Source organism: Bolinopsis microptera, chromosome 8 (genome assembly GCF_026151205.1).
Source record: "Bolinopsis microptera isolate Bmic1 chromosome 8, MBARI_Bmic_1.0, whole genome shotgun sequence".
NCBI classification, from domain to species: domain Eukaryota; kingdom Metazoa; phylum Ctenophora; class Tentaculata; order Lobata; family Bolinopsidae; genus Bolinopsis; species Bolinopsis microptera.
Genome location: NC_087079.1, coordinates 1,097,173 through 1,124,723, shown reverse-complemented (window position 1 = coordinate 1,124,723; position 27,551 = coordinate 1,097,173). Strand labels below are relative to the sequence as shown.

At 37.3% G+C, this 27,551-nt stretch overlaps 2 protein-coding genes across 4 annotated transcripts in view; both read right to left on the bottom strand.

Moving 5' to 3' along the window:
• The window catches only part of LOC134819448 (tyrosine-protein kinase Fer-like), a 35,204-nt gene extending 13,578 nt beyond the window's left edge, over positions 1-21,626 (bottom strand). Inside the window, exons 1-12 of one of the 2 annotated variants that reach the window (XM_063829403.1) lie at positions 21,461-21,626; positions 21,095-21,312; positions 19,312-19,544; positions 18,829-18,973; positions 15,274-15,445; positions 12,505-12,719; positions 11,962-12,194; positions 11,700-11,788; positions 11,478-11,549; positions 9,004-9,152; positions 8,532-8,793; positions 917-1,024 (exon numbers count right to left, since the gene is read on the bottom strand). In XM_063829403.1, coding sequence (XP_063685473.1) covers positions 917-1,024; positions 8,532-8,793; positions 9,004-9,152; positions 11,478-11,549; positions 11,700-11,788; positions 11,962-12,194; positions 12,505-12,719; positions 15,274-15,445; positions 18,829-18,973; positions 19,312-19,544; positions 21,095-21,312; positions 21,461-21,524 — 1,960 coding nt within the window. In that variant the 5' untranslated portion in view covers positions 21,525-21,626. The remainder of the gene's footprint in view (positions 1-916; positions 1,025-8,531; positions 8,794-9,003; positions 9,153-11,477; positions 11,550-11,699; positions 11,789-11,961; positions 12,195-12,504; positions 12,720-15,273; positions 15,446-18,828; positions 18,974-19,311; positions 19,545-21,094; positions 21,313-21,460) is intronic. The other variant, XM_063829404.1, reaches the window with a different exon arrangement.
• A 118-nt stretch (positions 21,627-21,744) lies between these two features.
• On the bottom strand, positions 21,745-25,821 carry LOC134819500 (cyclin-K-like). 2 transcript variants are annotated; one of them, XM_063829457.1, is made up of 7 exons: positions 25,720-25,821; positions 25,271-25,388; positions 24,974-25,145; positions 24,716-24,817; positions 24,226-24,298; positions 23,219-23,364; positions 21,745-22,692 (listed from the first exon to the last, which is right to left on the bottom strand). In XM_063829457.1, the coding sequence occupies exons 1-7, from the start codon at positions 25,817-25,819 to the stop codon at positions 22,288-22,290; spliced, it is 1,116 nt and encodes a 371-aa protein (XP_063685527.1). In that variant the 5' UTR covers positions 25,820-25,821; the 3' UTR covers positions 21,745-22,287. The 2 variants fall into 2 exon arrangements, with proteins under 2 accessions (XP_063685527.1, XP_063685528.1); XM_063829458.1 differs by having other exon boundaries at positions 23,246-23,364.
• Between the last annotated feature and the right edge of the window lie 1,730 nt (positions 25,822-27,551).

Sequence of the window (27,551 nt, the reverse complement as noted above, 5' to 3'; positions counted from 1 at the left end):
AGTAAGAGACGAACATTACTAAATAAATAAATAAAATTACTTTGACGGTTGAAGTTTATCAAAGTAGCGGCTCACATCAAACTGGGCACTCGCATCGACAAAAGTTACCGGACAAATGTAACCGTGAAGACAGATTCTAGAACAGGTCCAAGAAACTCGATAATAAGCAGTGTGCTGGAACTTAGCCAGATAATAAGCAGTGTGCTGGAACTTAGCCAGATAATAAGCAGTGTGCTGGAACTTAGCCAGATAATAAGCAGTGTGCTGGAACTTAGCCAGATAATAAGCAGTGTGCTGAAACTTTGCCAGATAATAAGCAGTGTGTTGGAACTTTGCTGGAACTTTGCCAGCGTATTACAGTAATTATAATAGGTCATGTCCCTTAACAATATCACAGAGGAGTTTATAGAGTGGTTGAATAACATATTATATATTGGAAATATTTATCCATCTCAATATAGTTTAAATTTACTCAGCATGCACTCCATATCCCATGACAAGTGTTCGATGCAATTGCTCACCAACTAATATAGTAATATGTCGGAGGTTCTAGCGGAAAATTCAAGTGATTGTAAAAAGACATGTAAATTATAATGACATAGATTTGAGAGGGGGATTAAATAGCTTGACAATAAATATTTATTTTAAAATAATTAACATTTAGTGCAACACGGATTAGCATACCATTTTGTGTTACGTACGTTTAAACGTTAAACTTTTAAATTGAGAAAGTGAAGTTATGGTTAGGGGTAAAAATCACGAGTTTTTTACCCACGTGACTGTTTTTGCCCACGTGACCCACCTTTGCCCACGTGACTCACCTTTGCCCACGTGACCCACCTTTGCCCACGTGACCCACCTCTACCCACGTGATCCACCTCTACCCACGTGACTGACCTTTGCCCACGTGACTGACCTTTGCCGAGGAACTGTTTGAGTCGAATGTCTCTGTGGTGCAAGTTCCACCTGTCTCTGAGCACTGCTATCCTTATTCCTACGTTCATCTTATTCGTTATCGGCTTACCTGTATTAAGGGGTTACAGCCAACAGTGTTAACTAGGTATCTTGTTGACAGTGTTACTTGAAATTATGGACACCTAATTATGGTGAAATAGACACCATCTTATTTGTCCTGATCAGAAACCAGGAGGGCCAAAACGGTTTACTGTTTTAGACTGACGCCTCTATTTTTTAACTTATCGCAAAACAAACACAACAAAACAAGATTACTGACAGTTTGATACTTTCTTCAATCTTCAATCTTGAAGTCATCACTCTATTCAAACAGAATGATAGTTAAGAAGTTGCTGACTTACCAGTATCAATATGGTAGTTAAGAAGTTGCTGACTTACCAGTATCAATATGATAGTTGAGAAGCTGTTGACTTACCAGTATCAATATGATAGTTAAGAAGTTGCTGACTTACCAGTATCAATATGATAGTTAAGAAGTTGCTGACTTACCAGTATCAATATGATAGTTGAGAAGCTGCTGACTTACCAGTATCAATATGATAGTTGAGAAGCTGCTGACTTACCAGTATCAATATGATAGTTAAGAAGTTGCTGACTTACCAGTATCAATATGACAGTTAAGAAGTTGTTGACTTACCAGTATCAATATGGTAGTTAAGAAGTTGTTGACTTACCAGTATCAATATGATAGTTAAGAAGTTGCTGACTTACCAGTATCAATATGATAGTTAAGAAGTTGCTGACTTACCAGTATCAATATGATAGTTGAGAAGTTGCTGACTTACCAGTATCAATATGGTAGTTAAGAAGTTGCTGACTTACCAGTATCAATATGATAGTTAAGAAGTTGCAGACTTACCAGTATCAATATGATAGTTAAGAAGTTGCTGACTTACCAGTATCAATATGATAGTTAAGAAGTTGCTGACTTACCAGTATCAATATGATAGTTAAGAAGTTGCTGACTTACCAGTATCAATATGATAGTTAAGAAGTTGCTGACTTACCAGTATCAATATGATAGTTAAGAAGTTGCTGACTTACCAGTATCAATATGATAGTTAAGAAGTTGCTGACTTACCAGTATCAATATGATAGTTAAAAGGTTGCTGACTTACCAGTATCAATATGATAGTTAAGAAGTTGCTGACTTACCAGTATCAATATGATAGTTAAGAAGTTGCTGACTTACCAGTATCAATATGATAGTTAAGAAGTTGCTGACTTACCAGTATCAATATGATAGTTAAGAAGTTGCTGACTTACCAGTATCAATATGGTAGTTAAGAAGTTGCTGACTTACCAGTATCAATATGGTAGTTAAGAAGTTGCTGACTTACCAGTATCAATATGATAGTTAAGGAGTTGCTGACTTACCAGTATCAATATGATAGTTAAGAAGTTGCTGACTTACCAGTATCAATATGATAGTTAAGAAGTTGCTGACTTACCAGTATCAATATGGTAGTTAAGAAGTTGCTGACTTACCAGTATCAATATGATAGTTAAGAAGTTGCTGACTTACCAGTATCAATATGGTAGTTAAGAAGTTGCTGACTTACCAGTATCAATATGATAGTTAAGGAGTTGCTGACTTACCAGTATCAATATGATAGTTAAGGAGTTGCTGACTTACCAGTATCAATATGATAGTTAAGAAGTTGCTGACTTACCAGTATCAATATGATAGTTAAGAAGTTGCTGACTTACCAGTATCAATATGATAGTTAAGGAGTTGCTGACTTACCAGTATCAATATGGTAGTTAAGAAGTTGCTGACTTACCAGTATCAATATGGTAGTTAAGAAGCTGTTGACTTACCAGTATCAATATGATAGTTAAGAAGTTGCTGACTTACCAGTATCAATATGGTAGTTAAGAAGTTGCTGACTTACCAGTATCAATATGATAGTTAAGAAGTTGCTGACTTACCAGTATCAATATGGTAGTTAAGAAGCTGTTGACTTACCAGTATCAATATGATAGTTAAGAAGGTGCTGACTTACCAGTATCAATATGGTAGTTAAGAAGTTGCTGACTTACCAGTATCAATATGGTAGTTAAGAAGTTGCTGACTTACCAGTATCAATATGATAGTTAAGAAGTTGATGACTTACCAGTATCAATATGATAGTTAAGAAGTTGCTGACTTACCAGTATCAATATGGTAGTTAAGAAGTTGCTGACTTACCAGTATCAATATGGTAGTTAAGATGTTGCAGACTTACCAGTATCAATATGATAGTTAAGATGTTGCAGACTTACCAGTATCAATATGATAGTTAAGAAGTTGCTGACTTACCAGTATCAATATGATAGTTAAGAAGTTGCTGACTTACCAGTATCAATATGATAGTTAAGAAGTTGCTGACTTACCAGTATCAATATGATAGTTAAGATGTTGCAGACTTACCAGTATCAATATGATAGTTAAGAAGTTGCTGACTTACCAGTATCAATATGATAGTTAAGAAGTTGCTGACTTACCAGTATCAATATGATAGTTAAGAAGTTGCTGACTTACCAGTATCAATATGATAGTTAAGATGTTGCAGACTTACCAGTATCAATATGGTAGTTAAGAAGTTGCTGACTTACCCGTATCAATATGATAGTTAAGAAGTTGCAGACTTACCAGTATCAATATGATAGTTAAGATGTTGCAGACTTACCAGTATCAATATGGTAGTTAAGAAGTTGCTGACTTACCAGTATCAATATGGTAGTTAAGAAGTTGCTGACTTACCAGTATCAATATGATAGTTAAGAAGTTGCTGACTTACCAGTATCAATATGATAGTTAAGAAGTTGCTGACTTACCAGTATCAATATGGTAGTTAAGAAGTTGCTGACTTACCAGTATCAATATGATAGTTAAGATGTTGCAGACTTACCAGTATCAATATGGTAGTTAAGAAGTTGCTGACTTACCAGTATCAATATGATAGTTAAGATGTTGCAGACTTACCAGTATCAATATGGTAGTTAAGAAGTTGCTGACTTACCCGTATCAATATGATAGTTAAGAAGTTGCAGACTTACCAGTATCAATATGATAGTTAAGATGTTGCAGACTTACCAGTATCAATATGGTAGTTAAGAAGTTGCTGACTTACCAGTATCAATATGGTAGTTAAGAAGTTGCTGACTTACCAGTATCAATATGATAGTTAAGAAGTTGCTGACTTACCAGTATCAATATGATAGTTAAGAAGTTGCTGACTTACCAGTATCAATATGGTAGTTAAGAAGTTGCTGACTTACCAGTATCAATATGATAGTTAAGATGTTGCAGACTTACCAGTATCAATATGGTAGTTAAGAAGTTGCTGACTTACCAGTATCAATATGATAGTTAAGATGTTGCAGACTTACCAGTATCAATATGATAGTTAAGAAGTTGCTGACTTACCAGTATCAATATGATAGTTAAGATGTTGCAGACTTACCAGTATCAATATGATAGTTAAGATGTTGCAGACTTACCAGTATCAATATGGTAGTTAAGATGTTGCAGACTTACCAGTATCAATATGATAGTTGAGAAGTTGCTGACTTACCAGTATCAATATGATAGTTGAGAAGTTGCTGACTTACCAGTATCAATATGGTAGTTAAGATGTTGCAGACTTACCAGTATCAATATGATAGTTAAGATGTTGCAGACTTACCAGTATCAATATGATAGTTAAGAAGTTGCTGACTTACCAGTATCAATATGATAGTTAAGATGTTGCAGACTTACCAGTATCAATATGATAGTTAAGATGTTGCAGACTTACCAGTATCAATATGGTAGTTAAGATGTTGCAGACTTACCAGTATCAATATGATAGTTGAGAAGTTGCTGACTTACCAGTATCAATATGATAGTTGAGAAGTTGCTGACTTACCAGTATCAATATGGTAGTTAAGATGTTGCAGACTTACCAGTATCAATATGATAGTTAAGATGTTGCAGACTTACCAGTATCAATATGATAGTTAAGAAGTTGCTGACTTACCAGTATCAATATGATAGTTGAGAAGCTGCTGACTTACCAGTATCAATATGGTAGTTAAGAAGTTGCTGACTTACCAGTATCAATATGATAGTTAAGAAGTTGCTGACTTACCAGTATCAATATGATAGTTAAGAAGTTGCTGACTTACCAGTATCAATATGATAGTTAAGAAGTTGCTGACTTACCAGTATCAATATGATAGTTAAGAAGCTGCTGACTTACCAGTATCAATATGATAGTTAAGATGTTGCAGACTTACCAGTATCAATATGGTAGTTGAGAAGTTGCTGACTTACCAGTATCAATATGATAGTTAAGAAGTTGCTGACTTACCAGTATCAATATGATAGTTAAGATGTTGCAGACTTACCAGTATCAATATGGTAGTTAAGAAGTTGTTGACTTACCAGTATCAATATGGTAGTTAAGAAGTTGCTGACTTACCAGTATCAATATGGTAGTTAAGATGTTGCTGACTTACCAGTATCAATATGATAGTTAAGAAGTTGCTGACTTACCAGTATCAATATGATAGTTGAGAAGTTGCTGACTTACCAGTATCAATATGGTAGTTAAGATGTTGCTGACTTACCAGTATCAATATGATAGTTAAGAAGTTGCTGACTTACCAGTATCAATATGATAGTTGAGAAGTTGCTGACTTACCAGTATCAATATGATAGTTAAGATGTTGCAGACTTACCAGTATCAATATGGTAGTTAAGAAGTTGCTGACTTACCAGTATCAATATGATAGTTAAGATGTTGCAGACTTACCAGTATCAATATGATAGTTAAGATGTTGCAGACTTACCAGTATCAATATGGTAGTTAAGAAGTTGCTGACTTACCAGTATCAATATGATAGTTAAGAAGTTGCTGACTTACCAGTATCAATATGATAGTTAAGATGTTGCAGACTTACCAGTATCAATATGGTAGTTGAGAAGTTGCTGACTTACCAGTATCAATATGATAGTTAAGAAGTTGCTGACTTACCAGTATCAATATGATAGTTAAGATGTTGCAGACTTACCAGTATCAATATGGTAGTTGAGAAGTTGCTGACTTACCAGTATCAATATGATAGTTCAGAAGTTGCTAACTTACCAGTATCAATATGATAGTTAAGATGTTGCAGACTTACCAGTATCAATATGATAGTTAAGATGTTGCAGACTTACCAGTATCAATATGATAGTTAAGAAGTTGCTGACTTACCAGTATCAATATGATAGTTAAGATGTTGCAGACTTACCAGTATCAATATGATAGTTAAGATGTTGCAGACTTACCAGTATCAATATGATAGTTAAGAAGTTGCTGACTTACCAGTATCAATATGGTAGTTGAGAAGTTGCTGACTTACCAGTATCAATATGATAGTTAAGAAGTTGCTGACTTACCAGTATCAATATGATAGTTAAGAAGTTGCTGACTTACCAGTATCAATATGATAGTTAAGAAGTTGCTGACTTACCAGTATCAATATGATAGTTAACAAGTTGCTGACTTACCAGTATCAATATGGTAGTTGAGAAGTTGCTGACTTACCAGTATCAATATGATAGTTAAGATGTTGCAGACTTACCAGTATCAATATGATAATTAACAAGTTGCAGACTTACCAGTATCAATATGATAGTTAAGATGTTGCAGACTTACCAGTATTAATATGATAGTTAAGAAGTTGCTGACTTACCAGTATCAATATGATAGTTAAGATGTTGCAGACTTACCAGTATCAATATGATAGTTAAGAAGTTGCTGACTTACCAGTATCAATATGATAGTTAAGAAGTTGCTGACTTACCAGTATCAATATGATAGTTAAGAAGTTGCTGACTTACCAGTATCAATATGATAGTTAACAAGTTGCTGACTTACCAGTATCAATATGGTAGTTGAGAAGTTGCTGACTTACCAGTATCAATATGATAGTTAACAAGTTGCTGACTTACCAGTATCAATATGGTAGTTGAGAAGTTGCTGACTTACCAGTATCAATATGATAGTTAAGAAGTTGCTGACTTACCAGTATCAATATGGTAGTTAAGAAGTTGCAGACTTACCAGTATCAATATGATAGTTAAGATGTTGCTGACTTACCAGTATCAATATGGTAGTTAACAAGTTGCTGACTTACCAGTATCAATATGGTAGTTAAGAAGTTGCTGACTTACCAGTATCAATATGATAGTTAAGATGTTGCAGACTTACCAGTATCAATATGGTAGTTAAGAAGTTGCAGACTTACCAGTATCAATATGATAGTTAAGAAGTTGCTGACTTACCAGTATCAATATGATAGTTAAGATGTTGCAGACTTACCAGTATCAATATGATAGTTAAGAAGCTGCTGACTTACCAGTATCAATATGATAGTTAAGAAGCTGCTGACTTACCAGTATCAATATGGTAGTTAAGAAGTTGCTGACTTACCAGTATCAATATGATAGTTAAGAAGTTGCTGACTTACCAGTATCAATATGATAGTTAAGAAGCTGCTGACTTACCAGTATCAATATGATAGTTAAGATGTTGCTGACATACCAGTATCAATATGATAGTTAAGAAGTTGCAGACTTACCAGTATCAATATGGTAGTTAAGAAGTTGCAGACTTACCAGTATCAATATGATAGTTAAGAAGTTGCTGACTTACCAGTATCAATATGATAGTTAAGAAGTTGCAGACTTACCAGTATCAATATGATAGTTAAGAAGTTGCAGACTTACCAGTATCAATATGATAGTTAAGAAGTTGCTGACTTACCAGTATCAATATGGTAGTTAAGACGTTGCTGACTTACCAGTATCAATATGGTAGTTAAGAAGTTGCTGACTTACCAGTATCAATATGGTAGTTAAGAAGTTGCTGACTTACCAGTATCAATATGGTAGTTAAGAAGTTGCTGACTTACCAGTATCAATATGGTAGTTAAGAAGTTGCTGACTTACCAGTATCAATATGGTAGTTAAGAAGTTGCTGACTTACCAGTATCAATATGATAGTTAAGAAGTTGTTGACTTACCAGTATCAATATGATAGTTAAGAAGTTGCTGACTTACCAGTATCAATATGGTAGTTAAGACGTTGCTGACTTACCAGTATCAATATGGTAGTTAAGACGTTGCTGACTTACCAGTATCAATATGGTAGTTAAGAAGTTGTTGACTTACCAGTATCAATATGATAGTTAAGAAGTTGCAGACTTACCAGTATCAATATGGTAGTTAAGAAGTTGCTGACTTACCAGTATCAATATGGTAGTTAAGACGTTGCTGACTTACCAGTATCAATATGGTAGTTAAGCAGCTGTTGACTTACCAGTATCAATATGGTAGTTAAGAAGTTGCTGACTTACCAGTATCAATATGATAGTTAAGAAGTTGCTGACTTACCAGTATCAATATGATAGTTAAGAAGTTGCTGACTTACCAGTATCAATATGGTAGTTAAGAAGTTGCTGACTTACCAGTATCAATATGATAGTTAAGAAGTTGCTGACTTACCAGTATCAATATGATAGTTAAGAAGTTGCTGACTTACCAGTATCAATATGATAGTTAAGAAGCTGTTGGATGGAATTGAACCAGGTTCCCTCTAATCTAAACTGTCCCTTATCATTGATCTGCATTATAAAGTGTTTGATCCCGACACTCCCAGCGTTCACACTCAGCACAAGAACCGCAGTGCGACGTTTAGAGTCTATAGTCTTCCTGATCAGAAACTGTCCTTTACTCTGGAGCAGCTCTGCTGTTTCTTGCCGGGTTATGTCGTTGTGGAACCACGGCTGGTTCTCCAGCGAGTCCTGAAGAGGGACTGGTAGTAAAGCGGGGTCCCATATCACTGTACTAGTGCAGTACTACTAGTGCAGCATATCACTGTACTAGTGCAGTGATCGTGTTGTTACTTTCTCGAGAGATAGAAGAAGTAGTTTCATTTCGGGGATAATACTTCAATAAGTTATTTTGGTTGGTTTATGTTTCCAGTTTAAATGTGAACAATAATCCTTACTCACATTAGAGTCGGTCTCTAGAAGTACTTTAGGGCACTCAGCCTCCTCCTCCTCGTTACTGTTACCCGAACTGTTGGAAGCCTCATCCTCCTTCGTCATTATTACATAGTCCTTATCTTCATCTTCCTCCCACTTCATCGCTACTGGTGTTCCTGCGGGTTTACTTAGCTTAGTGGGTTTATTTAGCTTAGCGGGTTTACTTAGCTTAGTGGCTTAACTTAGCTTAGGGGGTTTAGTTGCGTAGTTTGTGAGTAAACTATATAATATATAATATTTTCATCAATATTTTTATTCATGATTCTTCTCTTCACAGTAATAAGTCAGAACGAGGTTGTGGGGCTTTTTACTTTTTACTTTTACTTTTTTACAACTAAATCATATTTGAAACAGTGCCTCACTTCAGTAGAGACACAACTCCGCAAGCAATACACACACACATGAAACAAATGTAGGTGATAATAAGAGGTATAATGTTATAATACACAACTTCTCAACCTTTCAAGAGACAGTAAAGCGGTGGGGGGTCAAGAGACAAATAAGACAAATAAAACCAGACACCCTATCAGGGTTAACTCATAGAGTTAGAGAGCTAGAAGTCAACATTAGACACACACCACTAGTCACTAGTCACTAGTCACTACTCTAGTACAGAGAAGACCACTCTAACTAGGTAACTAGGTAACTAGGTAACTAGGTAACTAGGTAACTAGGTAACTAGGTAACTAGGTAACTAACACACCACTAGTCACTACTATAGTACAGAGAAGACCACTCTAACTAGGTAACTAGGTAACTAGGTAACTAGGTAACTAGGTAACTAGGTAAATAGGTAACTAACACACCACTAGTCACTACTATAGTACAGAGAAGACCACTCTAACTAGGTAACTAGGTAACTAGGTAACTAGGTAACTAGGTAACTAGGTAACTAGGTAACTAGGTAACTAAGTAACTAGGTAACTAGGTAACTAGGTAACTAGAGGTTACAGTGTTAACTAGGTAACTAGGTAACTAGGTAACTAGGTAACTAGGTAACTAGGTAACTAGGTAACTAGGTAACTAGGTAACTAGGTAACTAGGTAACTAGGTAACTAGGTAACTAGGTAACTAGGTAACTAGGTAACTAGGTAACTAGGTAACTAGGTAACTAACACGCCACTAGTTAGAACACCACTCTAACTAGGTAACTAGGTAACTAGGTAACTAGGTAACTAGGTAACTAGGTAACTAGGTAACTAGGTAACTAGGTAACTAGGTAACTAGGTAACTAGGTAACTAGGTAACTAGGTAACTAGGTAACTAGGTAACTAGGTAACTAGGTAACTAGGTAACTAGGTAACTAGGTAACTAGGTAACTAGGTAACTAGGTAACTAGGTAACTAGGTAACTAGGTAACTAACACACCACTAGTCACTACTATAGTACAGAGAATACCACTCTAACTAGGTAACTAGGTAACTAGGTAACTAGGTAACTAGGTAACTAGGTAAATAGGTAACTAACACACCACTAGTCACTACTATAGTACAGAGAAGACCACTCTAACTAGGTAACTAGGTAACTAGGTAACTAGGTAACTAGGTAACTAGGTAACTAGGTAACTAGGTAACTAAGTAACTAGGTAACTAGGTAACTAGGTAACTAGAGGTTACAGTGTTAACTAGGTAACTAGGTAACTAGGTAACTAGGTAACTAGGTAACTAGGTAACTAGGTAACTAGGTAACTAGGTAACTAGGTAACTAGGTAACTAGGTAACTAGGTAACTAGGTAACTAGGTAACTAGGTAACTAGGTAACTAGGTAACTAGGTAACTAGGTAACTAGGTAACTAACACGCCACTAGTTAGAACACCACTCTAACTAGGTAACTAGGTAACTAGGTAACTAGGTAACTAGGTAACTAGGTAACTAGGTAACTAGGTAACTAGGTAACTAGGTAACTAGGTAACTAGGTAACTAGGTAACTAGGTAACTAGGTAACTAGGTAACTAGGTAACTAGGTAACTAGGTAACTAGGTAACTAGGTAACTAGGTAACTAGGTAACTAGGTAACTAGGTAACTAGGTAACTAGGTAACTAGGTAACTAGGTAACTAGGTAACTAGGTAACTAGGTAACTAGGTAACTAGGTAACTAGGTAACTAGGTAACTAGGTAACTAGGTAACTAGGTAACTAGGTAACTAGGTAACTAGGTAACTAGGTAACTAGGTAACTAGGTAACTAGGTAACTAGGTAACTAGGTAACTAGGTAACTAGGTAACTAGGTAACTAGGTAACTAGGTAACTAGGTAACTAGGTAACTAGGTAACTAGGTAACTAGGTAACTAGGTAACTAGGTAACTAGGTAACTAGGTAACTAGGTAACTAGGTAACTAGGTAACTAGGTAACTAGGTAACTAGGTAACTAGGTAACTAGGTAACTAACACGCCACTAGTTAGAACACCACTCTAACACACCACACTGGTTTAGTACATACCCGGCCTGTCGTATATTTGGTCAAACAAACAACAGGATCGGTGGGTAAAGTACGTTTGGATTAATAAACTTTCTGCAATTAAATTTGCTTATTAGTCAATTCTGGAATAATTTTAAAATGTGGAAGCAGACGGTTACCAAAAGAAAGCGTGGTCAGGGCAAGTATTAATAATTGATAGATGAGATGTATGCAGGGAAATGGAGGTTATTAAAGTTTAGTTACCAAGGTTGAGGTCTTTAGTGTTATCGAACGAAGTCTGTCGTCCCAGTGTCAGAAGATTCTTGATCTTAGTTAGAGTTGCATTTGGCCGTCTGGGAAAATAATATTATTATACGAATAATTAATATTATTCCATAATTACAGTTATAACATTTCGTCATACTCTATTTAACTGAATCTAGAATATACTCAACTTCTAGAATATATTCAACATCTAGAATATATTGCAGGAGGAGGGGGGTGGGGTGCACTGGGGGGAGCTTACCTCTGAGTAGCAGGAGAGACAGCTCCCAAACACTGCGGTAACATCATACTCTGACTGATGTTAGACAGTGTGTTCCCTCTGATAGGGTCTAAAGTACAAGGGAGTAGTTTGTAGAACGGCTCTAACGGTTTCCCCTTCCACTGCTCTACACTATCTGATATAAAGTTCACTGTCATCTGGTACCGGCATCTCTGTGCGCCTAACTCATGCAAGTGAGCCTTGATGTTCAGTTTCTAAACAAACAAATATTGTTATTTTATTAGTATATAATAGATAACTTGATGTTCAGTTTCTAAACAAACAAATATTGTTATTTTATTAGATAATAGATTTGAATTCAAATTCGAAACAAAATTTTAAAATTCAGTCATTTATAATTAATGATATTTAAATAAAATTATATTTTTTAGGATCTCTGGGAGGCATTCCCATTTACAATTAAATGTCCCGGACCGCCCCCGGAGGTGTTTATAAGAGTATATTTATTACCAGTATAATATCATAAAATAAATAAACTATAAAATAATAAAACCTAAAAATAACCTTAGACTCGTCAGTCTTCTCCCCACCCTCAGTCTCATACTGTTCCAGTTTCTGAGACTTCGCCTCCAGCTTCTCGTCTATATACTTCAGGTCTGTCTTGTGAGCATCTAGTTTAGCACGCAGTGTGTAGTCAGTCAGCTCGTTAACTATTAGCTGCTTTATGGGCAGGTTTAGAGAGGTGTACTTCTGGAGAGACGTGTTGTACTCCTCGTTACCTGACAGGAGTAATAGTTACTATAGTTACTACTCCTCGTTACCTAAAAGGAGTAATAACTTGCATATCCACCTTCAAATACGTAATGTACTGACTCGACATAAAATAATATGATAAATATTGATAATTTCTTGATATAAGTTATTTAAAATCGTTTTTCGGGATCCAACAGCAAACATTTCATACCGTTATTAATTGATACTTAAAGCACGTAATTAACTAATTAATTACAGGGTTTCAAGGTGTTGCAGCGGTCGTGGGACAAGGTGAAGTCGATGTACTCAGAGTTACCATAGTTACTATAGTTACCATAGTTACTTACAGGGTTTCAAGGTGTTGCAGCGGTCGTGGGACATGGTGAAGTCGGTGTACTCAGAGTTACTATAGTAAATAGTTACTATAGTTACCATAGTTACCATAGTTACTTACAGGGTTTCAAGGTGTTGCAGTGGTCGTGGGACAAGGTGAAGTCGGTGTACTCAGAGTTACTATAGTTACTATAGTTACCATAGTTACCATAGTTACTTACAGGGTTTCAAGGTGTTGCAGCGGTCGTGGGACAAGGTGAAGTCGGTGTACTCAGAGTTACCATAGTTACTATAGTTACTATAGTTACTATAGTTACTTACAGGGTTTCAAGGTGTTACACCGGTCGTGGGACAAGGTGAAGTCGGTGTTCTCAGAGTTACTATAGTTACCATAGTTACCATAGTTACTTACAGGGTTTCAAGGTGTTACACCGGTCGTGGGACAAGGTGAAGTCGGTGTACTCAGAGTTACTATAGTTACCATAGTTACCATAGTTACCATAGTTACCATAGTTACTTACAGGGTTTCGTGGTGTTACACCGGTCGTGGTACAAGGTGAAGTCGGTGTACTCAGAGTTACTATAGTTACTATAGTTACTATAGTTACTTACAGGGTTTCAAGGTGTTACACCGGTCGTGGGACAAGGTGAAGTCGGTGTTCTCAGAGTTACTATAGTTACCATAGTTACCATAGTTACTTACAGGGTTTCAAGGTGTTACACCGGTCGTGGGACAAGGTGAAGTCGGTGTACTCAGAGTTACTATAGTTACCATAGTTACCATAGTTACCATAGTTACTTACAGGGTTTCATGGTGTTACACCGGTCGTGGGGCAGGGTGAAGTCGGTGTACTCAGAGTTACTATAGTTACCATAGTTACCATAGTTCCTTACAGGGTTTCAAGGTGTTGCACCGGTCGTGGGACAAGGTGAAGTCGGTGTACTCAGAGTTACTATAGTTACTATAGTTACCATAGTTACTATAGTTACTTACAGGGTTTCAAGGTGTTGCACCGGTCGTGGGACAAGGTGAAGTCGGTGTACTCAGAGTTACTATAGTTACTATAGTTACCATAGTTACTATAGTTACTTACAGGGTTTCAAGGTGTTGCACCGGTCGTGGGACAAGGTGAAGTCGGTGTACTCAGAGTTACTATAGTTACTATAGTTACTATAGTTACCATAGTTACCATAGTTACTTACAGGGTTTCAAGGTGTTGCACCGGTCGTGGGACAAGGTGAAGTCGGTGTACTCAGAGTTACTATAGTTACCATAGTTACCATAGTTACTTACATGGTTTCAAGGTGTTGCACCGGTCGTGGGACAAGGTGAAGTCGGTGTACACAGAGTTACTATAGTTACTATAGTTACCATAGTTACTATAGTTACTTACAGGGTTTCAAGGTGTTGCACCGGTCGTGGGACAAGGTGAAGTCGGTGTACTCAGAGTTACTATAGTTACTATAGTTACCATAGTTACTTACAGGGTTTCAAGGTGTTGCAGCGGTCGTGGGACAAGGTGAAGTCGGTGTACTCAGAGTTACTATAGTTACTATAGTTACTATAGTTACTATAGTTACTTACAGGGTTTCAAGGTGTTACACCGGTCGTGGGACAAGGTGAAGTCGGTGTACTCAGAGTTACTATAGTTACTATAGTTACTTACAGGGTTTCAACTTTCAAGGTGTTGCAGCGGTCGTGGGACAGGGTGAAGTCGGTGTACTCAGAGTTACTATAGTTACCATAGTTACTATAGTTACTTACAGGGTTTCAAGGTGTTGCACCGGTCGTGGGACAAGGTGAAGTCGGTGTACTCAGAGTTACTATAGTTACCATAGTTACCATAGTTACTTACAGGGTTTCAAGGTGTTGCAGCGGTCGTGGGACAAGGTGAAGTCGGTGTACTCAGAGTTACTATAGTTACTATAGTTACTATAGTTACTATAGTTACTTACAGGGTTTCAAGGTGTTACACCGGTCGTGGGACAAGGTGAAGTCGGTGTACTCAGAGTTACTATAGTTACTATAGTTACTATAGTTACTATAGTTACTTACAGGGTTTCAAGGTGTTACACCGGTCGTGGGACAAGGTGAAGTCGGTGTACTCAGAGTTACTATAGTTACTATAGTTACCATAGTTACCATAGTTACTTACAGGGTTTCAAGGTGTTACACCGGTCGTGGGACAAGGTGAAGTCGGTGTACTCATAGTTACTATAGTTACCATAGTTACCATAGTTACTTACATGGTTTCAAGGTGTTGCACCGGTCGTGGGACAAGGTGAAGTCGGTGTACTCAGAGTCGAAATTAATCTTGCTGATGTAAGAGTAGATGTTGGACATAGCCAGCGTGTAACCCTCGTCATGATGGAGAAGTATCTCGAAACTAAACCTCAGCAATGACTTGATATCAGCAATCTGAGGGGCGGTCACATTTATCATTTATCAGTCATATAGAGGTTAGGAGTTACTGAGTATTTTGTGCAACTTTTTTACATCAATTTTGTATCTATAATAATATATAATATCTAAAGTAAACATTGGCCAGTAAGCAAAGCTGGTCCCCAATCAATCTTCGGATTTGATATTGTTAATATCCCAATAACCTTGTCTATCTATAAAATATGATAAAGGAAGCAAACCTTGTGCCTTCAGTAAACCTGTAGGCACTTATTCGGAGGTTCAGAGTTGAGACACAGTTAATAAACTGCGGAGTGACTAAAATGCTATACAGCAAAAACAGAACGCTCCAACCAAACACTCCACCTACTGATCCTAACCACCCTAACAACTCTCTAGCTCTCTCTCTTCAACCCTCATTCCCTCACTCCTCTTGGTGCGCAAAACCATTCTAACCTATGTATGTCCCCCCTAAGGGTTCCACAAGCCCAACGGTACATAGTTAGACGAAAAACAGAGAAGCCTTGATTGCCAGATCAAGGACTGCATCAGTAGCAGCGAAATACGGATATACCTTCTCCCTTACAGTCAGCGAGCTGACAACTATCTGACTGTGTCTTTTAGGCCTTGCCACACCACCTTCGCTATTGCATCCGCTCGCCCGTATTCACTGACACATGCCACACCTGGGTTTAGTATGAAGATGTACGCATATTCACCCAAGATGCGGAGATGCCTCAGTTTAGCGAGTTGAGATACAACAGCAAACTCACAGGAGCATGGATCAGAATCATCAGTTACCAACCTGACACCGTTTCGGGGCTTTAATCGCAATACGGTTTCCTGTCAGGCGCCCCAGCAGTCCACCCTTGAACCACCATCTGATCCGAGAGTCACTTGAGGAGACCCGTTAGAGCTCGCAATTGGCGACGAGATAACGTTTATGGTACCTCTAGATGTTATAGTGAACTTTCAAGCTCCAACCTTCCTGAACTCCCACTCCCTCTTTCTCGATAACAAATAAATCCATCTGGAACAGTGGGCTGCCTCTTTCCCGCTGTCCCGTACCAGCTTCTTCAGCTCTCTTCCCCTAAAACCAATCCTCCTCGCAGCTCTCTCCAAACTCTGCGCAACCACTCCCCTAGCTCCAACTTCGACTGCGGCATTATAACAGCACCAACCTTTTGCCTGAATCTCAGCCTGCAGACCGCTGTATCGGTCGAGCTTGTACTCGTGCGATTCAGCGATCCGCTCTTCAGATGGTACTGTTAGCTCCCACCAAATAACTGTCTTTGCCGACCTTGAGAATATCACAAGGTCCGGCCTCAGCCGTGTTTCCACAATCTCACTGGGAAACTTAAGCTGCCCCTCAAGGTCTGACAGCACTATCCAATCCCGATACCCACTCAGGATCCTAAAACCACGACTCTCCTTCCGGTCGTCTGTACCTGCTTTTCTTTTCCCAGCAGGAACAAAATCAATGAACTGCCTTCCATCGCCGGCCTTGTTCTTATAAGTGTTCACTCGGCGATCACAATGGAAGACAACCTGTTCAGAGATCTGCTTCAGAACCTTGTCGTGCCGCCATCTATACCTTCCTTGACTAAGGGCCACCTTACACCCAGCCAAAATGTGCTGAATGGTGCCCATCCAAGGGTCGACCGAGTCCTCGGCCTCGGCCTCGGTTTTACCGAGGAATGGCGATTTTTCCTCGGCCTCGGCCTCGGCCTCGGTCAGGAGGACAATTCCTCGGTTCGCCTCGGCCTCGGTCAAAAATAGATTCGAAATTCCTCGGCCTCGGCGAAATTTGACGATTTTACCGAGGATTTGACCGAGGATTTTTCTTGAAATTTTGGGAATTTTTCTACAGACTTACAGAGGTTTATGTAAACGAATTTGTAAAATTGAAAATAAAACGACCAATTGACCAGGACACAAAACTAAAAATATCATAGTCTAAGATTCATCGTCTGATGAAATGACAATATCTGAGCACTCTGAATCAGAATAATCTTCTGTGCACAGCTCAGAAGGGGGACAGTCCTCTTTATTTGGGGCTTCAAATTCATTTGGACAGGGGCCGAAGTCGTCCCCAAATGTTCCGATGTTCTTTTTGAGAAACAAGCACCCCTCAAAGTTTGTTGGCTTAAGGCTGAGGCGATTTAACTTCAGGATGTGCCCTGCTGTAGAAAACAATCTCTCTGGTGCTGCTGAGCTCGCCGGCGCAGATATATATTTCCTTGAACACTCAGCAAGGTTCGGATAGCTCTGCTTATTAGCTTTCCAGAAAACTAATGGTTGAAATGATAAATCAACTCGAGAGTCTTTTAAGTATCTGTTAGCTTCCCTCCTTATCTTCTCACTATTTTCTTCGAATTCATCGTCTTCTTCAGACTGTGAGGTACTATCCAGGTACAGTGCGCTTTTCCTAATAAACAATGCCCTTTTTTCCAACAATTTTTCTGCCAAAATTCCTCGGCCTCGGCCTCGGCCTCGGTCAAAATTTGCACTCCTCGGCCTCGGCCTCGGCCTCGGTCAAAAAAAAGAAACCTCGGTTGTCCTCGGCCTCGGTCTTAACTAACTGTATTTTCCTCGGCCTCGGCCTCGGTCGAAAATCCTGCCCTCGGTCGACCCCTGTGCCCATCCTCTCCTCACATAACTTGCACTTCCCATCCTCATCTTCACTCCACTTGGAAACCATAGAGGGGGTTAAGAGGGTGCCGTACACAGCACTTAGCATGAACCCAATAAGTGAGTCACCATACTTAAAAAGTGTATGCCAGCTCAAATCCGTCTTCATTACGAGCTCTCTCCACTCACCCCACCTGCTCTGCATCTCCAGAGAACCTACTTGCACCTCCCTCTCTCTTTCAATGTTCTCCTTCACTCTCAGCATAACCTCCCTCTCTCTTTCCCGCTCTCCATCCTCTCCCAAGGTTTTTTCCAGTCACCAAAACCGATGCCAACTCTTTTTTGAGGTTGCACCATCCCCCGCACCGATTCACAGACCAAATCTCTTCTGGCCTCTTCCAGTTCTGTCTCAGGCCTCCAAACTCTACCAGAACGAACTTGGGGCTGGACTGCTTTAATCAGGTCATCCTTAGATGTCTGATAGGATTGCAACAGTCGACACTTCTCTATAAAGTCCAAATTAATTATAAACTAATTAATTACTAGACTAATTAATTACTAGACTAATTAATTATTAGACTAATTAATTATTAGACTAATTAATTATTAGACTAATTAATTAATAGACTAATTAATTAATAGACTAATTAATTAATAGACTAATTAATTAATAGACTAATTAATTAATGTACTAATTAATTAATAGACTAATTAATTAATAAACTAATTAATTAATAGACTAATTAATTAATAGACTAACGGTTAAGGACCTGGTTAGTGAGGAGATGTTGATGGTAGTCTATCCAGGCAGGGAGGATGTGCTCGATATACGACACCTCATGCATTGACACTACGTTTAGAAGGATGTTATAGTCGTTGTTGTACTCTTGAAGTTTCGCTGCGTTCGATACGAACCTATCAGAAGAGTTTTGTAATTTATGTGCTGCATAACTCCTGTACCCAATATTAAAGTCAATACATTAATATAGAGGTTTCACTGTAATATTAATGACTGATTTCTGGAGTTCTGGGAGGGGGGCTGGAGGAGGGAGCGGTGAGGAGGGGGGGGGGGGCATACGTATAAATCTACTCTAGAACTTGTTACCCGGAGATAATTAATCTCACTGTAATAATTAGTACATGACTGCCATCAATTATTAATTAGTAAACTTAATCAATTAATAACTTCTGTGAACAACAAATGTCTATTTAGTTTTTACAGCAGTAATTGTATTTTAATCGATAACACTGACCTTGTTTTGTATTTCTCCTTATAATCAATATTTGACCTTTCTCTCGTCCCCTCCTCGTATTTAATCTTGTTAGCCTCTGTTGCTTTAGCGAAATCTTCAATAGAGTTCTGTAACTTTGTGATATCCTTCCCGACCAATGACATGTGAGATTCTAGTCTGTTTTTAGTTGTTACCAGATCTATTATCGCTTTCTTCTTCTTTTCTGATACCGCACTTATTCCAGGTAAAATCTCCTGAAAACATATTGCAATAGTTGGAGGAGGGGGGGGGGCCGGGAGGGGGTTGTTAAATCAAGTTAAAGTTTACAGTAGCAGGAGCTTTAAAAAACATGTTTTAATAGTCTGAGAAGGACATTCAAAGAAGGAGAATCCTAGCTGAGATTGCTTTTAAGAACTTCGAAAAAGTATGGTTGTCCGGTAAGAAAATTTCCCTTGAAATTTCCCTTGAAAGAAAGCTGAGGTTATATGATGCTCAAGTTGTATCTGTATTGATTTATAACTCAAATAGTTGGAGTCCTATTAAGAAAGCAACCATGGAGAAAATGGACACACTTCATCGTAGACACCTCAGGTCCATTTTAAACATCAAATGGCCTAAAGGTATGATAAGCAACAAAGCATTGTATGAAAGGTGCAAAGAATTGAACGAAATTGGAGATATAGCTGCATGCAACAGATGTTGGGAGAATCTGTTTCAAAGGTACAGTTTACCGCATTAAGGTATTTTTAAGAATCATTTTTGTCGGTAAGATCCTGTTTTATAATAATAATAACCTTTTATTACATAAATGACGATAAATGATGAAAAAATATTGACTATGAAAATTTAAACGGCACGATACTCGTAAATAAATTAAGTAACTCATTAACTAATTAATTGATTAACGAACTAATTGAGTCGTACCGTCTAAAAAGTAACGCATTAACTAATTAATTGATTAGGCAATTAATTGTACCGTCTCAAAGGTAACTCATTAACTAATTAATTGATTAAGCAACTAATTGTACCGTCTCAAAGGTAACTCATTAAATATTTAATTGATTAAACAACTAATTGTACCGCCTCAAAGGTAACTCATTAAATAATCAATTGTTTAAGCAACTAATTGTACCGTCTCAAAGGTAACTCATTATCTAACTAATTGATTAAACAACTAATCGTACCGTTTTAAAGGTAACTCATTAACTAATTAATTGATTAAACAACTAATCGTACCGTTTTAAAGGTAACTCATTAACTAATTAATTGATTAAACAACTAATCGTACCGTTTTAAAGGTAACTCATTAAATAATTAATTGATTAAACAAGTAATTGTACCGCCTCAAAGGTAACTCATTAACTAATTAATTGATTAAGCAATTAATTACCGTCTCGAATGTAACTCATTAACTAATTAATTGATTAAGCAACTAATTGTACCGTCTCAAAGGTAACTCATTAACTAATTAATTGATTAAACGACTAATTGTACCGTCTCGAATGTAACTCATTAACTAATTAATTGATTAAACAACTAATCGTACCGTTTTAAAGGTAACTCATTAAATAATTAATTGATTAAACAACTAATTGTACCGCCTCAAAGGTAACTCATTAACTAATTAATTGTTTAAGCAAATAATCGTACCGTCTCAAAGGTAACTCATTATTTAATTAATTGATTAAACAACTAATTGTACCGCCTCAAAGGTAACTCATTAACTAATTAATTGATTAAGCAAATAATCGTACCGTCTCGAAGGTAACTCATTAACTAATTAATTGATTAAGCAACTAATTACCGTCTCGAAGGTCTCCACCCCCTTGCTCATACAGTCTGCAGCTCTGGAGCTCTGGTCCAGTAGTTTTAACCATGTTTTAGTCCCGTAAGTAGTAGTCAGGTTATTACATTGCTTAATAAACTGGGAGTCAAGACGTCTGATGCTCTCAGCATAGTCCTCTTCTAGCTTCTTACGCTGTGTGAAGTAACTCTTCACCTCGTCCACAAACTTAAGTTCACCTAACAGAGGAAAACTGTGTCACGTGTTCTTTCTACGGACATTATTCTCAGTTTTACAGGCGTTATTTTACCCATTTTCGTTTCGTAAAATGGCTAAATCAACGAGAAGTTGATTTTATTAATAGCATCTAAATCTTTAAATTTGTACCTTGACATTCTTCAACGAGTTCATCCCAGCATTGGAAAGATTGTACGTTATCACTTAATCTCATGTAAGTGAGCTAGTAACCATAGGAACGGGAGATTATATCACAGTGACGTCATCACATTATAACGAGATATATTGCCAGATATATTGCCATCATTTCCAATCTAGGTTGAGAATAATACATTTATTATGAGTAATAATCCCCTTGGTAACGAACCATGATATTATACAATTATATTATTACCGACCAAAGCGACCTTCATTAAACAGTAAAACATTGTTGGTTATAAATTAAAATTAATTAACAAACAGTAATAGTTGTAATGAGAGTTATTTTCATTCACCTGATCTCTAAGTAGAGACACCTCACAGCGAGTAAGGTTATTAACTAACATTATTCTGTATTAAATATTTACCCCTTGAAGAATTTAAAGATGCGTGAATTATTATTATCAGTTCTTATAACCCTGAACAATGAACATCATTATATCTGATAACATTAGTCATTACCGACTAGATAATCCAGATAGTAAATTAGTATTATAGCTGATAGTCTAGATAGTATAGATACTATATATTGGATAGACTAGAATATAGTCTAGATGATATTATAGTCCCTGCCTGGGATCTGAGCATTTCAACTCTAACAAGGGTACCTAATTCTGGGCACGTTTAAAAGTAGACTTTTAGTTGGAACTATAAGAAACCCCTGCTAGGATCATATATGCCGGGGTTGTTTAAAAGTAGACTTTTAGTTGGAACTATAAGAAACCCCTGCTAGGATCATATATGCCGGGGTTGTTTAAAAGTAGACTGAAAAGTTGGAGCTATAAGAAACCCCTGCTAGGATCATATATGCCGGGGTTGTCCCTGCTGTGTCTCCCCGACTCCCTCCTTCTTGAAGGGGGTGCAGGAGGAGGAGGGGGGTGTGATTCTCCTAACATGGGAATACTGTCTGCTTTACTCCCATTACTCGGAGCACTGTCTCTTAGCGCCGCGCGTTTTGACGCATGCTGACTTGGCTCAAGTCCAGGAATGTGTCGCTTGTTATCGCGGGGTGGGGGAGGCGGCGCTACATCCTCTATGTCAACGTCTGACAGTTCGTTGTCCTCGTTACCAGGTGAGTCGCAGGCTGTAACGTCCACCTCGTCCTCGTAAAGATCTGCTTTCTCTTCACTGAGACGCTGCATTATGTTCTGAATCTCCTCTATGTCGTCTACCGAGGTGGAACTCTGAAAATATAATAACATGAAATTAGTTTCCAATAATTGATGAAAAATATATTAATTCAATTTTTAAATACAATTTTGTTTACTATAAAAAGATGAGCAAAACAATTTGTATGTCTTTTCTACTTTTCTACAATATATTAAATTATATATAATAGACATTATATCTAACTAGCAGGAACCCGTCTAACCCTAAAGTGGTGTCAAGACTCGAGAGACTAAAATAATTATTACCTATTTAATTCGCGTTTTTGACACCACTTGAGAGTCCAAATTTTGGGCACTAAAATTATTATTCCTTGGCCAATTTTTTATTTTTTCATGCTGATTTGAAGGCCATTAAAGCATTTGACCCAGTCAAAAAAGTTTCAGTTGTATATGTTTTACGGTTTTTGCGGAAAGTCGCGTTAAAGTTGATGCCGTGGTGTCAGTAAAATGGCACGGATATATACACATATATATATCGTCTCGCTTTATATATAGTAAGATTGTGTTTCATTGCATCAAAATAAACATAAGAAGGACCAACATTTGATTTAGACTGGTTCGTCTTTACCTCAATGAGATAGCCCCACCAAGGGGCGTCAATCTGTTCGTACAGATCATCCTTCTCTACGTCTTTAGAGAGACTAATGCTGAACTTACACCGCTTAGCAGACAGTGTGAGCAACGCTCCTGAGGGTCACAGTTTCAGAAGTCATGACAACAGTTTCAGGAGTCATGACAACAGTTTCAGGAGTCATGACAACAGTTTCAGGAGTCATAACAATAGTTTCAGCAGTCATAACAATAGTTTCAGGAGTCATAACAACAGTTTCAGGAGTCATGACAACAGTTTCAGGAGTCATGACAACAGTTTCAGGAGTTATAACAACAGTTTCAGGAGTCATGACAACAGTTTCAGGAGTCATGACAACAGTTTCAGGAGTCATGACAACAGTTTCAGGAGTCATAACAACAGTTTCAGGAGTCATGACAACAGTTTCAGGAGTCATGACAACAGTTTCAGGAGTCATGACAACAGTTTCAGGAGTCATGACAACAGTTTCAGGAGTCATAACAACAGTTTCAGGAGTCATGACAACAGTTTCAGGAGTCATGACAACAGTTTCAGGAGTCATGAAAACAGTTTCAGGAGTCATGACAACAGCTTCAGGAGTCATGACAACAGTTTCAGGAGTCATAACAACAGTTTCAGGAGTCATGACAACAGTTTCAGGAGTCATGACAACAGTTTCAGGAGTCATAACAACAGTTTCAGGAGTCATGACAACAGTTTCAGGAGTCATAACAACAGTTTCAGGAGTCATGACAACAGTTTCAGGAGTCATGACAACAGTTTCAGGAGTCATAACAACAGTTTCAGGAGTCATGACAACAGTTTCAGGAGTCATGAAAACAGTTTCAGGAGTCATGAAAACAGTTTCAGGAGTATATTTAAAATACTATTTATAACTTATTATAAAATAATAAGTTTTGACCATCTCAGAAAGCTCTTGATAAAGTAAGTTTAACCAAGACACTAGTTCAACTAACCCGCAATAACATCAGGCGTGTAATGCAGGGACACAGGCGTGCAGAAAGATTCGTTACAGTAGTTCCATGCCATCTGAAAAGAAGTGTTATGGACTTGATAGTAACACTTAAAGAACAGAGGTATTTATAATTTCATCAGAATAATGTTCTAGTTCTAGTACTAATTATACAAAATATAATGTTGTGTTGGCATTTCAGAAGTGATTAATTGTTATTAACACTTATGACTTATTATATAGCATGAGCACCTTAAAACGTTGGGGAACTAATTAGGTGACATATAATATAGCTAATGTTTGTTAATTGCAGTAGGCCTAAGAAGTGGTAACTGCTTTATTATATAACATGAAGCTGAAATCCGAATGGAACTTAAAACAGATGACTTATTTTCAATTATCGGCTTTCAAACGTAAATTAGCGTTATAATTGCAGTGATAACTAATCATCAGTTTTACTTTGCAAGATTGTACTTTCAAAATATAAATCTTGCCTGAACCACGTCACTTTTGCGATTTTTTTCTCCCCTGAACTGCTTCGCATACTTCAATATAAACTTGTATGGGTGAATTATATTGAAGTCAAACTTCACTGTCTGAAATAAAATGTGTGATTATTTTAAATTCGCTGTTAAAAATAAAATGTGAGGAGTATTAAATTGGAAGCTAAGCACAAGATAGTTTTCAATATCACTTCAAGGTTGTAAAGATATACTTCAAACAAAAAAGCAGAAAAAAGTAAAGAAGTTCACCTGGAGAAGAATCTTTTCGTAAAGAAGCATTTCATCGACTGGATTCAATGCAAATGCTGTGAACTGCTCCTTACTCAACAGATGCTTAGCTGTCCGTACAATATCCTTGCTAAGTTTGGGCGTTTCTTCCACTTTGCCAGCTAGAAACAAGCAGGATGCAGCCATCACCCACCTGTTTTAAATCATATTATTGAAATCTATTAGGCAATGAATAAAACAGTTTCCAGACAAAACAATTGTCTGATTCGCGACTTAAAACTTTTAAGATTGCATCGTATCATCACTCAACACACATACCTGTTGAATTTTTCAAAGGAGTGGAACATAAAGAATCTGTGAAAGAATACACAACCAGTTGCCATGGTATCATGAGTAAGCCGAAGTTCTTTTACTGCTGCTTGGATAAATTTTGCACCTGAAAATATCAAATATGAAATATTACTATACCGTAGTGAAAGAAATGAACCTTTCTGTTTTTATGATAAAAACAGACTTACAAATTAAGTTATAATAATAATAATAATAATAATAATAGGATTATGGCCACATGGCCATCTCGACAAAACTTGAAACCCAACTGCACTCTACGCTATTGCAGTTCGCAAAGTTATCAACATTTTTCACTGCAATGCTTAAGAATAAGAATAAGCACTAAGTTGTCAATAAAAGGCTACTTCAAAACCTGGCTATAGTGCAGCACACATCTGCCTGGTAGTTCTAAATCTTAACATATAAAATTAACCGACCTTCTTTTCGATAAAGTATCTCAGTCAAATAATCAACCCCATCACTCTGACTTGGTGTTTGTCGCAGCTTCTTTTTATCGAACATCCATTTGTTCAACATCTTAAGAATATTTTACATATTATATATATAATAATAAAACTGTTATAAAGAAATTATACATATATTTATAAAGACTGATCTTTGGGGGTTGGAGCTAGGATGTTTCAGAATAGAAGTTACTAAGTTAAAAAGTTAACCTGTTTTTGCACTAAATTCGAAAATCTATTGAAACACACTGCATACATCAACTTAAAAACCAATTATCTATGAAGCGTAATTTACATGAAGGCGAATCAAATGAGAGTAAATGATACACGCAATATTTTGAAAGTTTTACTTCAAATTATAAACTTATAAATTTTTATTCAATTAAATGTATAACAAAACTCACAACTTTAATAAAAACAATTCATACAATGCAGAGCTCCAAATGATTAACTTCCGATCAAAATCATTTCAAGGCAATCAGTCTGTCAACTATTTGGCTAAAGCAAAAGTTGAGGTTGATGGACACATATGAAATTACAGTTCAGTCAAATTGTATTCAAATAGAGACTATAGATCGTACATCATAGATCATAGGCATGTCTATGGTATCCTGTACACAAATTTACAGAAATTACACTGCATGGACAAGACTGATAAATGTTCATCAGCTTCAATAGAGAAGAGTGGAATTTGGTTACAAGAATTTGAATGAAGATCAGCAGCTACCCTTAGTGATTCTCCAATCTGACTCAAAATTAAGTTGCTTTGCCCATACAGTTCTATTCCACAGTTACAGACGATTTTATGGTTCAACTTGAAGAGATTGTTTCTCTGGCAAATAGGGCAAATTATACACTCTTCAAACTGGGTATTAACCATCTCATCAAAGAGAGCTTCACCCATGGCCATATCATTAGAGGCTTGTTCAATTAGCAGTTCTTGTTTAATTTCCTCCATCAAAGTGTGGATTTCATCAGACCTCTCAAGGATATCCTCATCAACAAAACCTAACTCTCTTGACAAAGAGATAAACTGTGAGTGCAGAATGTCATTTATCAAAGATTCATCGTTAATATCCATAGATCGCATTCGATTCAGCACTGATTGCCTTCTCACCTTCATTTCCAATCTGCACTTATCTTTTAGAGAGCTTTTCCAATTTGGACTTCGACCTTTGTACAGAGATGCTCGCAAGCTGCTTCTTTTGGGTGAGCATTCATTTGACATAGACATGACTGTTGTTGCCTGAGGTGAAGCTTGCATGATTTAGTTCAAAATTAATACAGGGGTATCTGTCATAGACAAAATCATTTTTGGCATCCATTAATTAAATCCTGAAATCAATATAAGGTGCAAGAACAAGCATGTAGGCCTGTAAGCAGTGATTAATTGAGATGAATTTAGGGTAATATTGTGTAATATGTAGATAGTGTAATGATTATAATAAGGCGGTCGTGGTGTCCAGTATGTGACGGTAGTATTTTGGGCATATATTAGTATACGACAGTTATTGCAGTTTAAGTGCAGAGAGGTCAGTTTAACATATGTTTGGGTCAGTACGAGGTTGAGTTATGGAGTGTTTACAGAATACTAGTGTTACAATGTTGTGGCTTTCGACAGGACAGTTTGCAATTCCCGGGAAATGGTAGATTGTTTAGACTATCAGGGGCGAGAGGAAAATACGATTAGCCTTTTGAGATAGAGGAGTGCCAGTTTACCCGATCGAGAGGGGGGTCATTTTGATACCGGGCAGGTTCTGTAGCTAGAACCTGTTAAGGTTAGGGCGTTCAGTTAGGTAGATGGT

Bases quoted from the DNA above. Each gene is read 5' to 3' on its own strand.
- LOC134819500 (XM_063829457.1), bottom strand. From the start codon at position 25,819: ATGTTGAACAAATGGATGTTCGATAAAAAGAAGCTGCGACAAACACCA. The intron at 25,146-25,270 runs GTATGTGTGTTG...GATTTAAAACAG, and splicing joins TCCTTTGAAAAATTCAACAG to GTGGGTGATGGCTGCATCCT. The intron at 24,299-24,715 runs GCAAGATTTATA...ACTTCTTTTCAG, and splicing joins GCAAAAGTGACGTGGTTCAG to ATGGCATGGAACTACTGTAA.